The sequence below is a fragment of the Alexandromys fortis genome, unplaced genomic scaffold (genome assembly GCF_014885135.2).
Source record: "Alexandromys fortis isolate MF-2015 unplaced genomic scaffold, M_Fortis_MF-2015_v1.1 scaffold_103, whole genome shotgun sequence".
Taxonomy (NCBI): domain Eukaryota; kingdom Metazoa; phylum Chordata; class Mammalia; order Rodentia; family Cricetidae; genus Alexandromys; species Alexandromys fortis.
Window position 1 is genome coordinate 583,790 of NW_026067978.1, and position 14,501 is coordinate 598,290.

General features: G+C 52.9%; 1 protein-coding gene across 6 annotated transcripts in view; it reads right to left on the bottom strand.

Annotated features, from left to right (window-relative positions):
* Window positions 1–9,052, bottom strand: part of Jade2 (jade family PHD finger 2) — a 49,053-nt gene extending 40,001 nt beyond the window's left edge. Inside the window, exons 1-2 of one of the 6 annotated variants that reach the window (XM_050157784.1) lie at window positions 7,353–7,726; window positions 4,929–5,012 (exon numbers count right to left, since the gene is read on the bottom strand). In XM_050157784.1, the coding sequence (XP_050013741.1) occupies window positions 4,929–5,012; window positions 7,353–7,480 (212 nt within the window). In that variant the 5' untranslated portion in view covers window positions 7,481–7,726. Of the gene's footprint in view, window positions 1–4,928; window positions 5,013–6,575; window positions 6,993–7,053; window positions 7,172–7,352; window positions 7,727–8,943 lie in introns of those variants that run through there. The other 5 variants (XM_050157781.1, XM_050157779.1, XM_050157778.1 and 2 more) reach the window with 5 other exon arrangements.
* Window positions 9,053–14,501: the final 5,449 nt, after the last annotated feature.

The window sequence follows — 14,501 nt, forward strand, 5'->3', positions numbered from 1 at the left end:
TCCCACCACATCCCTGCTCAGTCCTAGAATGGCCTCACAACAGCCAGTGACCCCCCCCATCCCCGTCCTCTCTCTAGACAGTCCTTATCAAACTATGGGGTGCCCCTGCCTACCTTCCTGTAGTGCCACAGAGACCCTGGAACATCCACTCACTAAGTGGGGAGGACGCTTACCCAGATCTCTGGGCCAACCACAATGACCTTCCTGCTTTACCCTTGACCTCAAGTAGGTGCCTCTCTTACCCACTGTCCCCCAAGAGAATGGGAGGAGCCCAATGGGGCTGCTTGTTTGCTGTCCAGTGTTTCCTAAAGGCCAAGAGAGTGAAAGACACCTGCCAGAGCAAGCAACCCAAGAGGAAGGAACAATAAAGACCTGTTCTTTATGGCAGACAGGGCGCGGGGGGGGTGTCCCCTAGCCCACAAGAACACCATGGGGAATCTCAGGATAGCCCTTGGTTAATAGTGTATATGGCAACTGCCTTCCCCTCACTCTTAGAACCTAAGGGATGAGGAAACAGAGGCTCAGGAGTTACCCAAGGTGACAATGTTTGTACCAGACTTCACCTTTTGTGGCTTCCAGGATCTGAGGAAGGCTGGCTTTCTAAAGAACTCTGGCCTTGGCCCACATATGGGCCCACTTAGCCCTGTCGCTGGTGTGGCAGTAAATTCACCCCTCCAGCTCCTCCATCAACCCTGTCCAGGAACTGCTCTCATTTCCAAGGAGGGCAACAGTACTTCTATACTAGGAGCTCCTGCAGCACTAAGAGTTGGCTGGGGGCTGAGGGCAGAGCTCAGTAGCCACCTGCGGTGTGTTTAGGCACAAGTCCCTGGGTGTGACCTCCAATCCAGGAGGAAGAGGAGCAGGAGCTATGGATTTAGGAGTGCTGGGTTCAGATCCTAGCCCTACCGGTAGCTCACAAGGCCAGAGGTCTTGGCAAAGACATACTTCCCCCAGGAGGTAAACTGGATCCGATTTCCCCATACATTTGAATTTAAAAAGCTGGCGACTGAGTCAGGATTTGAAGAACACCCCGAGAGGGCCAAACGAAACACATTTGTTGGCTAGAATCAGTTGGCCAGACTCAGTGAGAAGCACAGCGGCTGGAGCACTGCACGGGTACTAACTAGCTAGTAAACGCGCACGGGCAGCCTTGAGCCAGAATGGGGAGCCCTACCAGGGCCAGCCCTTTGGAAAGAACAGGCAGTGACCATGGCTGCCCATGCCCTTCTCCTAGTGCTGGGTCCTTGTCCAGAGACCAACAGGTGACCCTGTCAGCTTGCAGACCTACACCCGGCCTCCTCAATGAGACAGCCCCTTCGTGTTATAAACCACATGGCGCGCTGGCAAGAATGGGGACAGTTAACAGGCAGGAGTGACGGAGCTGCCATCAGCCTGGCCTCAGGTTTTCCCAGCTCTCCCCAGGCACGGTCTGTTCCAGCAGATGACTCCAGTGGCACTAGGCACTTGCTTTTGAAGGAAGTAGTTAGTCCTGAAATCCTGTCTATAGAGGAGAGTCTAAGCAAGAAGGATCTTCTGGGTCCACTGCATTTCCCATGCCACCCCAAGATAGCAACACACACGGGGAGCTCTCTGGACTGTGGGTGACCAAAGGGCCCTCAACAGAGCAGTAGTAGCCCATGGCCTCCATGTCTCCTCTGCACCAGTCAACCTCTGGCCAGTCCCTCGCACACCCACTCCAACTCCACGATCATCCCACTGGGTCACGCCCATCTCACCTCCCCCCTGGCCCATTCATTTCCTTGCTCTCGCCACGGACTCATAACTCCACACAGCAGTCAAAGAAATCTTTAAAGCATAAAACCTATCACACCGCCAACTCCTGTCCCCCACCCCCAAACTCTTTCACAGGCTTCCAGCTGATCCAAGGTCAAATTCTCCTCTCCTCTCCAGAGCCTACACCAATTTGGACCCTGCCTACCTCAAGGTCGACAGTGACTACCCCTTCCTTCCTCACTACATCCCAACGCAGTGACCTCCCTTTCGTAAGACTGGGGACTGAACCTAGGACCTCGTTCACGAAAGACAAGAATGCTACCACTCAACCACAGCCGCAGCCCCTGCCTCTTTTTGTTTTCTCTTCCAAGTCAAAGGTTCTCCATGCTTCCAGACCCGGGCACAAGCTGGGTCGGCTGCCCATGTCAGTTACTGCCCATTACCCTGCTCAGAGAAATTAGCTGCCCCGTTTCTGCCTTCGGAGAACCCATCAGTGTGTGGAGCTACCTGCCAATCGTCCTCCTCGGGAATGAGTAAAGAGCAGTCTGGCTAGAACGCCAGGAACCCTCTCAAGGGTTAAGCCCAGCGTGGGCTCCTACCTCCTCTGATTCTCTTAGCAGAATTGGACCCAGGATCATGGGGAGCACTGAGCAAACTCTGGTCCCTCCCTCCTTGGAGTGTCAGGACCACACAGCCCAGCTGGCCGGCCTGCTGCTGGCAGACACCAACACCCCAGCCCAAGATTCCCTCCTGTTTCCACAGTCCTCTTTCCCAGTCTTGACCCTACACATTTTCCAGGCAGCTTTATTTGGTTGGGCTCCTGGCTAATAACCAATGTCAACTCAGTAATAGGGCAGCAATTTGGTGGCAGATGTTTTCTTGGCAGCACAGGCCATCGGCTTTAGTCCCCACTAAAGTTCTGGCCCTGGAACACCACTGCCCAATGCCAGTCTCTTTTAAAGATGTCTCTGCAAATAAATTCAAATAAACACCCTGGGCCTCCATTAACGCCCTCCCAGCTGACCCTGGGAACAGTGGGTCTTTCAGGCTAGCTACTGCAGCCACTCCCTGGGGCAGTTAAAACACCCCAACCTGGCCTCCGGCCTCTCCTCTCCAGAGGCCACTAGGCCTGCCCTCACACACACAGCAGGATTCCGTCCTCCTGAAAAAAAAAGTGGGGGTGGGGGACCTTCAAGCAGGCAGTTTACCATTCCAGACACAATCTCTCGGAGAGAAACAAAAACTCTCCCTGTCTGAGGCAGACCGCGAAGGCGTGTGTGTAATAAGATGCTAATACAATTTAATGATATTTCGGCTGGAAAACCTGTCCTCAGAGCCTCCTTGTGCAAGGAAGGCCAGACATTCAGAAAACAAGAGCTCGCGCACTCCTTAACCGCTTCAAACGGGGGTCACAGCCCCACTCTTTCCCATCTCTCATTAACTTTAATGCCTTCTTGGGGACAATAATTGCAGATACAGAAAGTGCTTTTGTGCGCACAGGGCAGAGGGCTGCTGTCTGTGACTGTCAACTCTACTTCTCCAAGCCCTAGGGGAACCTGAACCCTCTCCTACCACATCACTGCCTACCTGCAATTATAAGAGTCCCCACCAGGCTCCAGCTTCCAGCGCCTACATGCACTGTGCAGGACAGCTCTAGGGACTCTACCAAGGAGATCCCAGGAATGTGATGGGTTCTGTCTAATCTGTCATTTGGTACTTCCTCAACCTTACCCCCACCCCCAATACCCAGGGAGAAACTCAGTGGACTGTTCTAAGTCTAGCTGCCCATGGGCACCTGTTGGATGCTTCTCATCTCTTCTGCACAGAAGACAGTTGTCTTGCTGGCCTAGCCTGGAGCTGACAGCAAAGGCCAGGGTGTAGATAATGAACTGGCTAGCCTCAGTTCATTAAGAGCAAGACTGGCTGCTATGGTGCGGGTGCTACCACACGCCTCACTTCGGGCTTTTCCCCCTTCCCTTTTCATTGTGGGGATGGAGATTGAACCCAGGGCCTTGCACTCGCTAGACCAACTACATCCTCAGTCTCAGGGTGACTCTTTAAGACAGTTGTTCATTTCCTATGCTTACTTAGACAGGAATTATCATCAATCCCACTGGCTGATAAACTGAGATTCACAGTGCCTTTGCCATTGCTGGAAACTCCATTCAAACCTAGGCCAGTTGGCTGCTCCGTCAAGGGGCTCAGGTCTGTAGGGAGACCTTTAGTTCCTAGCATGAATGGAAGTTTTCCAAACTCCAATGGGATGGCTGAGGGGAAGCGGAGAGGACTGCCTATGGCCCCAGAACCAACCTCTCTTAGTGCCTAAACTTTGAGCTTAGACCCACCACTTCAGAGTTTAAGTCACATGACACAGGTCTCATATGGGGACAAGTCAAAGTTATGTATGTCCCCAAGTTATCTGGCCTCCTCTCATCCAACTTAAACATGCACGAAATTTCCAGAGGGCCTGTTGCACACTCAGTGAAGTACCTGATGGGTGCGGAAGACAACCAGCTACCTTCTAGTCTAACAGAAACACTGGCTGTAAATACCAGAACACGCTGCCCACCACCTCAAAAATAGAGGAGTCAGTGTCAAAGGCTTAACTTGGATAGTAAGGAACACTAGGGAGCTGGGGAAATCACATATCCAAACTGTCAGCGTGAGCTAAGTGCTGAGATACCATAGACTCTTGGGTAAGAGTCACCGGCCATCTAGCCCGGCAATTTGGGAAAAGGAAAAGCTGTTGGATGGGGAAACATTTGCTGTATCCAGAGTCCAAATAACCCTGTCCTTAAACACTTCATCTGTGAAGAGTGCTGGGAAGACCCTTGGCCAAACAGTTTCAAAACCAACATTCGCTGGGAAGTCCTGCTGCGCAGGGTGAGGACTTCCCTCTACCAAGCATTTGCTGTGGAACCAAATGCTTTTCCACTCCAAACAACAGCCAACAGCACTTGGAACTACGGAGGAGAGGGCTCCAGATCAAACAAACATCCTCCCCCCCACCACCACCCATGCAAACTTTCTCAATAAATTATTCGCCCGCTTCGGATCAAAGCCTGTTTTTGCAGCCTGTGACCTAAAAAGCAAATAGCATAGCCTAAACATGAAAGCCTTCCTCCTTGACTGGGTCAGTTTTATTACTCATCCCCCCCCCCCCCTAGTTTATTCTGTTATTTTCCTTCTCTGCTTTAGTGGATTGCTCTGCGAGTCCCAACCCGCCCAAGGAAGATGGGACAATTGGTCCAGGAGGGTTGGTGTGTTCGCTTGGGGCACTAAGGGGAAAAAAAGAAATCAGGCTAGGGAAAAAGAAGTCAGTACCCTGGGAACCCAGGAAGCAGGGCCAGGCCCGGTTGGCAGCCCGCTGCCTGACCCTCCTGCCAAATGTCCTACTGGGAATTTTACCAGTGAGATGAGACAGTGCCACTCTGGGAGGAGAACCCACCTCCCCAAACTCGGGCCTGTTTGCAAATATAAATGTTTAAGGGTACACCCTAACTGTTCTTGATGGCTCAAAACTCTTCATTTCAAAAAGGGGCTCCCTAACCCCTCCTGCACTTCTCTGAAAACAATCATAATCCCTCCCACTGACCTCTTGCAAACTACCTCTGGGTAAAACTTTGTACCTCGGAATTCTGCAGATGGGGGGGGTGCTAGGGACAAGGGTGAAGTTTGGAAATCTTCAGAGACCTGAAATGGCCAGTGCAATGTACTGTCGGGCATAAAGAAACCCGGCGCCCCTCCCCCGCTCCCCAGCAGGAGGCCTGAGGCCAAGCTGGTTTAAAAAAAAAAAGTGCCCAGGCCGGCTGCAGTCGCTAAGGGGATTAGAAGAAGGTTGCGCGCCTCCAGCCTGCCCCTGGTGGCGGGCGATGGGCACGCAGGTTGAAGGCGCGCCGGCGTGATTCCGACCGCGGGAGCTGGGAGGAGGAGCCGGAGGTGGCTGCGGGGGGCTCCGGCCCAGGCGTAGGAAGGGCAAGAGGAGGTTCGGGCCGGGGGCGGTGCCAGGAGGTGGGTGGGCTTGGCGCCCGAGGCGGGGGAGGGCTCTAGGGGGACTCTGGGAAGGGCAACTGAGGCCCGGGTGGGGACAGGGGTGCTGAGTGGGGTAGAGGTGTGCAGTAGGGGTACCGGGTAGGGTTGGCTGGGCCTCTCTGTAAGGTAAAGAGAAGCCTCCAAGCCGGTTTTGCAAACGTCCTCACCCTCCGGCAGAACAGCTACGAGTCGCCAAGCTGACCTAGGGTCGATAAGCTCTTGCCCGGAGAAGGGGGTGTCTCGGGACCCAGGGATGGGCGGGAAGGGACCGTGGGGAGCTACAAGTCTGCACCCTGGCTGGGAGTGGGCGTGCGAGAGCCGCTCCGCAGGCGCAGGCAAGTGGGTGGGAAGGAGGGAGGGAGAGGGAGGAAGGAGGTGAGCCGGGAAGATGCCACTGCCGGGGGCGGGGCGGGGCCGGGGATCCGCCGGAGGGACTGCAGCAGTGCTTGGTGGGGGCGGGGGTTGCAATGTCACTCATTTTGGGGTCAGGTGCGTGTGTCCTAGGCAGGGCCCGCCACTTGCCCACTGCTCCTAGGTACCACCCAGAGTGTAAGGGCGGAGGGCAGGGAGCTGCAGAGTACTCCCTAAAGAGGGACGCGAACCGGCAGAGTTGGGAGAAGGTAAACAAGGGCCACGCCCCCTGCCGTCGCCCCGCGAGCGCGCACCCGCCGCTCCGGCCGTCGCCGGTACATTTCCACTCTAGCAGCAGCGCCTCTTCCCCCGCCGGACTCCCGCGCAACCCCGAACGGCTTCTGCCCCCTACCCCCAGTACGCACCCTAGCTACCTGGGCTGCGTATCTTGCACTCACCTGGGAAGGTTGTCCCCCGCCCCTCAAAAAGGAAAAAAAAAACTTAATTTGTGCAATGCCTCTGAGCCCAGAAACCGAGCATGCTGCCCCCGCGTGCAGCGCCCGCGTGCACCCAGCCTGGAAAGGGGGCGCAGGGCGGAGGCGGTGGCCCCCGGAAGGTGTCTAGGACTGGACCGGCTGCACGTGAGCCCAGCGCGGGGTCATGTGCATCGGCTCAGTCCGGTTCGGCACCCGGACGTGCTGCGTATCAACAAAATGAAACTCGGGGAGACAGAAGGGCAGATAGCTCCGGGTTTCCGTGCTCTGCTTCCCAGCCGCTCGGCCTTCCCACCCCGCACCCCGGTCGCGCCGCAGCCCCTCGGGCCGGCCGGAGCCCGCGAGGCAACTTGCAGCCCCAGCACCCCCACCCGCCCGCGCCCCCTCGCCGGCCCAGGGGCGCTTTGCCGCAGTCATTAATAAAGAAGGTCGCCAGGCTCACCCTTCCAAAAGTTGTTGCATGTGCCCCTCTCAGCCTCCCCGCACTGTACTCTTTAAAACACGGCTGACCAACATGCGCAATCTCTCTCCCCAGTGCTGTGCGTCCCCCCCCCCACCCCCCGCGCTGGCTTCCTAGAACAGGCAGCCAGCAAGAGAGAGAGGGAGCGAGTGAGCAAGAGAGAGAGAGGGAGCGAGGAGCACTGGCAGATCAAAAAAAAAAAAAAAAAAAAAAAAAAAAAAAGCCCACAAAATAATGCCGTTGAGATGCGCAGGGCCCATTCGCTGGGGGCTGGTTCTTACCTTGCTCCGCGGTGCCCTCCCGAGGGGCGCTGCCCTCGGCTACGCGCCGCGGCAGGGGCCGGCGCGGGAAGGATGCTCCCGAAGCCAGGAGCTCCTGGGGCCGGCGCGGGAGGGCGGGGGGCGCGCATCCATCCGGGGTCGTGGCGAGGGAGGCGACCGGGCCGCAGCGTCCCCAAGCCCCGCACCCCTGCTGGGAATACGGTCAGCCCTCCATCCCTGAGCTGGTGCCTCTAGGAGTGGGCGCAAAGTAACTCCATGAACGCTACTCACCCCCCCAAAAAATAGCCTCCAACTGCGATGGCCGCGGTCGGCACCATTCACCAACCCCCTGTGTATGTTTCTGTTTCTTTTTAAACCAAGACTTCCTTGTGATCTCTTTAGAGGAGAAAAAAATGTGTTGGGGTGGGGGTGGGGTGGGGGCGGGCAGGAGGAGAGGGAGGGGGAGTAGCCACTTTTTTCTAATTCACTCGGATCTCCGCTCCCGGCACCCCCCCGCCGTGTCCCCCCCCCCTTCTCGCCCAGTTGTTTGGCTCCGGCGACAGTCCCAGGTAGCGTTGCGGGCCCCCCCCCGCGGGGGGGGTGCCCTGCATGGTCCCCCGCCCGCTTGCACGCGGGCCCGGACTCCTCGTGGACTCCGGGGCGCCCCCAGCCCGCCCTGTCCCCAGGGCCGGGCCCGAGCGCCGGCTGAGCCCGTGCAAGTCCCATCAGGTCGGCTCACACTTCACACACTCACACACATACCCCGCCCCTCCACTCGCTCACTCACACTTTCTGCTCACACCCCGCCCCCTTCGCGCCCCAGACCCAGGCGGAGCCCCCCACAACCTTAAAAAAAAAAAGCAAGCTTATACTTAAAAAATCTTTTGGCGCCATATTAATGACGTACTTAAAATTTGCCATTTCTCCCTGCGTCAAAAAGACGTTTCTTTGCAAATAACAGCCTGGAGGCGACACTCGCGGAGGAAACGAGGCTTGCACAGAGTACCCCGCCCGCCCGCCCCACCCCCCGGGACTCCGGAGCTGGAAGACCCTAGCCCTTCGCCAGGTTTAGGAATCACTGGTTTTAAAATCGGAATCGAATAAATCGCGTGGCGTTGTTTGCAGCGCCAGAAGTGAGCAGAAAGTGCTGGCAGGAGTGCAGGGGAGGGGCGCGCATGGGGCTGGGGGGAGGGGGCGCGGTCCTCCTCCCCCACCCACACCAAATGCAAACTAGCATCCCAGGCAGGGAAACTTGAAATTGTGGGCGACCTCCGGTAGAAAGGGGCTGCTGGGGGGGGGTCCCTTCTTGGGCTCGTTGCCCCCTCCCCCTCGCGGGTGCCTCCTGGCGCCCGGTGCTGCCCTGCATTTCCGGGGGGGGGGGAGTGAGGCGCGTTGTGATGGGTGGGTGGCTAGGAGGGTGGCAGCGCGTCCTAGCCTCAGGCGGAGTTTGCCCCCGGACACCCCCTTCCTTCTGCCTCGTGCCTCTTATAACCGCAAAGGGTTAAAAACCGAGGGGCAACTTCCCAGGGCTGGTACTTGGTGAAGCGGGGCGCCCCTCTCCCCACCCTCTCCTCCTCGCCCCTCCTCCTCCGACTCCACTTCCCGACTTGACCTTGTGGTGCACAAACAGTGCTCTCCAATCCTCGCAGTTTCTGGAAGAAGAGCCTGCGCTCGCCAGGCGGGCGGGCTGTCGGGCGGCTAGCCGGCAGTGGCGGAGCCTTGGGTCGGTTCCCTGAGCTGCGGGCCACACCCACCCAACCCGCTGCGCCCGGGGAGCTCACCTTCTCTCTAGGAAGGAAAAGGGCAGGCCTCCTGGATGGGTAGGCACGTGGGGGGCAACCTTCTGCCTCCTGGGAATGCTCCAGCTGGGGAGGTTGGTTGGCTTTGGGCTGAGGTTTGGAGAAGCCTGGCCCAGCATCCCCAAACCATCTCCTCCTTGCCAAGGTTTTCTGCCCCCTCCAAGATAATCCAATGATTTTTTTTTCCTTCCTTCACCTTTGTTTTTGAAGGCAGGTGGATGAGTTTTAAATCCCTTTCCCTCTCCAAGACTTAAGGTTGTTTATTTTTCCTTTCCCCTCCACTACCCCCCTTGCATGGAAAGATAAATATTCAATTTACATAAGATGACATTTATGTGACAATTAAGAAGATTCCCCATGGAATGTTGTGAACACATTTGCTTATAGGAGAAATAAATCTAATAATAAACAAACTCATAACAGCTCAAATCCTCTGACAGGGAGGGTGTCTGTGCAACAAAGAGGGGCATGATGAATGCTGAAAGAAGCGCTTTCTGCAACAAGAAAGGAATATGAACCAGAAGAGAGCCACCAGCAGAATTTCTCTTCTTTGGCCTTCATTCACAAAGTTTGAAGAGGCTTGTTTGGCCAGAGGAGGGGGGCTCATTATCACCTCACAGTTGGCCCTGGCTAGGCTCTGGCTCTCAATGGTCCACTGAGAAGATTTTCCCAGGCCAAGGTCACTGTCTGCTAACAGGTGTTGCAGGCTGGGCGTGCCTCGCAGCACGGTTAATGGCTACTAATCCCGGCTTTCCTTTTCAGAAGGCCACGTGAAGCAGCCACCGAGTAGCTCTCTCTGGATCTGTTTTTCACCTTTGGTGAGCTGAAAGTTCCAGAGAGCGCACGTGCACGCGCACGTGTGTATAAATATGTAAATTGACATCCTGGATAAGTAAAGCAGGACCGGGCTCAGAGCGTACGGTGGTACCCGAGGGCTTTGCAACTGTTTTCTCGAGGGCTTTGCAACTGTTTTCTTTCTTATAACCTCTATTTTTTAAAAAAATTATTCTTAATTAGGTATAGGTGTATGTGCACCTACTTTCTAAAAATTTATTTTCATCTTATTGGCGTTTTGCCTGTGTGTATGAGGGGGTTGAATCTGGAGTTACAGACAGTTATGAGCTGCCGTGTGGGTGCTGGGAATGAACCTGGGTCCCCTGAAAGAGCAGTCAGTGCTCTTAAGGGATGGAGCCATCTCTCCAGCCCCTGCATACCTCCTTTTAATTGTGTGTCAGCATGTGTGCAGGTGCGCATGAGTGCCAGGTGAGACAGACCAGAGGCGTGGGAGCCCTGTAGCTGGAGTTACAGATGGTTGTGAGCCACCTGGTGTGTGTGCTGAGCCCTGAACTCAGGTCCTTTGGAAGAGCAGCAAGTATTTCTGACCACTGAGCCATCTCTCCAGCCCCTGCTTTTTGTGTTTGCTGTTGCTGCTGCTGATTGAAACCAGGGCTTTGCCCATTCGGGGTGAGAACAAGAAGATACTACTGTCTATCTTTCCTGAGGATACAGACAAGAATTCCCAGTGTGGGCAGAAAGGACTAGAGGAGGAAACTGTGGGAAATAATGGACTACATGGTCAAGGTCCTGACAACAGTGCCAGCCATGAATCCGGGATGTAAGTAGAGGCACACTGCATAGAGACAGTCTAAAGGGATCCGCAGGTTTGGTCTGCTGCTTGGAGCTTCTGGATAGGACAGGATAGAACAGGGCAGGTTGTTTCCCCTGGTCAGCAGGAACCCAGGAACTGGAATGGGAAAATGTCTTGGCAAGGAGTTATAGAATGACCTAGAGAGATGGTAGAGGCATTGAATGAGTGTTTCATGAGTGTGTGTTTCTTGCTGTGCCCTATGCAGAAGCTATTCCATTTCTCCCTCGCAGAAGCCCATCAGCCCCATTCAGAAAGACTTCAGTAACTCAACAGTAATCATATAACTGCCGGTAGTGAGTGGACACCTAAGTCCAGATGACCTTGACCACAGTGTGGCTGCCCTTCGCTGCAGTCTAGAAATAAAAAGTAGCATTATTATATAGTTTGTGATTGATCTTAGCAAGAACAACTGCTCTATTTAGTCCTTGAAATAGTTCTTTAACTTGAGACCCGATCTGGCCCCCCTAAAGAGTCCTTAGGAGGTCAGGCAGTGGTGGCAAATGTCTTTAATGCCAGCACTTGAGAGGCAAAGGCAGGTGAATCTCAGTGAGTTCGACGCCAGTCCTGGTCTATAAAGCGAGTTCCAGGACAGCCAGGGTTGTTACACAGAGAAACCCTGCCTTGAAAAAAGAAAGAGAGAAAGGAAGAAAGGAAGTCCTTAGGAGACACTGCTGGTTTAGGGCCCAAATCCCCTCTGGTCTTTGACTTTCCCACAGCTCTGTGCTATTGTCTAAGGTGAACCTTGGAAGTGTCAACAAAATGATAACAACAAAGCTAATTTTAATTCCATATTTGTTATAAAAAGTTTCACAAGCCACTCATCACTCATTAACTTTTTTGAAAAAAGTGAGAAGAGAAGGCTTGTGGAGAAGGCATCCCTTGTTTGCTAGGTACCTGTTGGGCACAGGCTTAAGTGAAAGGACCATAGATGCCTGGTCTCTTGGTACCTCCTTCCTGGTGGACAGAGACACCCGGCTTAATTAAACAAATGTGAAATTGGTATAGCCAAACCTCATGACTCACACTTGTAATCTCAGCCCTTGGAAAACTGAGGCAGGAGGATTGCCAAGAGTTCAAAGCTAGCCTGGCCTGCACAGTAAAATGAGACAGCAGATTGAATGGCACAGAGTAGCCCTCGCCCAAACACATGGAAAAGGAGAAAATGTTTACATTACATTCTAGTTTTAATTGTGTGTGTGTGTGTGTGTGTGTGTGTGTGTGTGTGTGCAGATGCTTATGGAGGCCAGAGGAGGGCATGAGATGCCTTTGAGCTGGAGTTACAGGCTTTGTCAGCCACTTGACCTGAATGCTGGGGACAAAACTCTGGTCCTCTGCAAGAATATGAGAGTTAACTGCAGAGTCAACTCTCCAGTCATGAAAACAAACAAACAAACAAATAAGTTTAAGGTAAGATCTCACTGAATAATCAAGTGTGAGCCCAGACTAGCCTCAAATCCACTGTGAACCCCAGGCTGGACGCAAATTCTCTGTAACCTTTGTGTCTCAGACTCCCAAATGCTTGGGTTACAGGTGTGTGGTGATGTGTTCGTAGGTATTTTCTATAGTGAAAAATTCAATTGGAAAGCAAAACATTATAGAACTACAATTGTAATTTTTTGAGATTCATTTTTATTTTCTGTGTATATGTGTCTTGCCTGCATGTATGTCTATGTTGCATGTGTGTGCCTTCCCTGTAGAGGCAAGAAGTCATCAGATCAAAGGGTACTGTTTTAAACTGGATGATCTGAGAATATGGGTGGTGAAGAGTGAGCTGTAGTGCATGTGTGTGTGTTGTGTGTGTTGTGTGTATTTGAGGGTGGAACATTCTGGAGTTTAGGGATATCCCCCTACAAAGGTCTGTGGATACAAATTAGGGGTCTTAAATTTAATGGGAAAAAAATCACATCTTCATTTTCACCAATAAAACGTAGCATGTTCTTCAGTTATGAATAGGCACAACAAATCCTTGCTGTTAGCTACACCAGTGACATCGTTGCTGGTGAAAATCACAGGTATTTTCATGCTCCATTACAGTTCTTACTAATACCCTAAAATACCATTGCGCATCAGTACTTCAAATTACGCTACTCGTCATTTAATAAAGCACATATTGGTATGGTACACATTTTGAAAATGTCTTTAGAGTTACATTTTAAGATGATCAGGTTCCTCCATAATTCATAGGACTTGTTGCAAGGGCTGCAGGATGGTGGTTCACACCTCCTACCCTACTACCTAGGGGGTTGATGGAGGAGGAGCAGGAATTCAGGCTCATCTTTGACTACATCGCAAATGTGAGGTCAGCCTGTGCTGTCTAAGGTCCTAGACTCAACTCTCAGAATTGCAAAAATAATAAGGTCTTATACTCCAGAGGAATCCATAGGCCTCAGAGTACTGGAATCCATGGCTCAAACAAGGTTAAGGGTCTGGCATGTGGATGCTCTTGGACAAGAGTCTGCTGCCTTTAAAGGATGAGACTTTATAGGGCGTTGTGCGACCTTATTAGGGACTTGGCCTTTGCTGGGATGGCAGAAGGGTGTCACAGTCTGACACTGGATTTTACAAGTCACTTGGCATCACGTGGCAAGCAGACTAAACTCAAGGCTGAAGCAGGAAGAGCATTTAGGTTGGTGGATGCTACCTTGGACCAGAGTAGTAGCAGCGATAATTCATGAAGTGGGTGGGTTCTGCATATATTTTAACAGAGTTTGCTGATAGAACAAGAGAGAAGGGCTGATGGGAGAGGCTTAGTGGGGAGAGGCACTTCCAGCCACCCCTCACCACCCAAAGTCAATTTCCTGAATGCCGTCACTTGGTGGCGGGAGAGAATCAACTCCTACATGTTGTCCTCTGACTTCCACACACAGTTTGTGGCACATGCATGCCCATGCATACCCACACATGCCCATAGACATACAAATAAATAAAATATAATTGAAATTTTGTTTTAGATAAAGGAACAGCTATAAATGTTTTGTTGTAAGTCAATGGGAGGAGTTGCCATTTCCTAGGATGGAGAAAATGGAAGGAGGAGGTTTGAGGAGGAAAGGGGGATCCTTTCTGGACATCCTAAGCCTGAGGTGCCTGTTGCAGGTTTAGCTTTAGGGTTCTCATAGGGAGCTGGATGTGGCAGTTTCAGCTTGAGCAAAGTGAAGGCTGATGTGTGCTTTTTAAAGCTGTAGGCCTCGCTCTCTGAGATCATGAAGAAGTATGGGAAGAGGGGCATAAGGATGATGCACTGGGTACTGTAAGGCTGAGATCTGGAAGAGGAGGACGCAACAGAGGTATCATTAAGAGAAAGGGTCAGTCGGTGGCAGCACACACCTTTGACTCGAGCACTTGGGAGGCAGAGACAGGAGGATCTTTGTGAGTTTAAGGCCAGCCTGGTCTACTAGAGCTAGCTCCAGGATAGACTCCAAAGCTACAGAGAAAGCCTGTCTCAAAAAATCGAGAGAGAGAGAGAGAGAGAGAGAGAAGATGGAGGCCATAGCTCAGGTGATAGAGTGCTTGCTGCGCACACACAAAGCCCTGGGTTCGATCCCTCGCCTCATATAAACCATTGTGGTGGTGAGTTTCTGTAATGCCAGCACTTGAGAGGTGGAGGTAGAGAACCAGACGTTCTGAGTAAACTTCAGCTGTATATTGAGTTTGAGGACAGCCTGGGCTACATGAGACCCCGACTCATAAATAAAATAAATCAAATAGCAAAGTAAATGAAACATC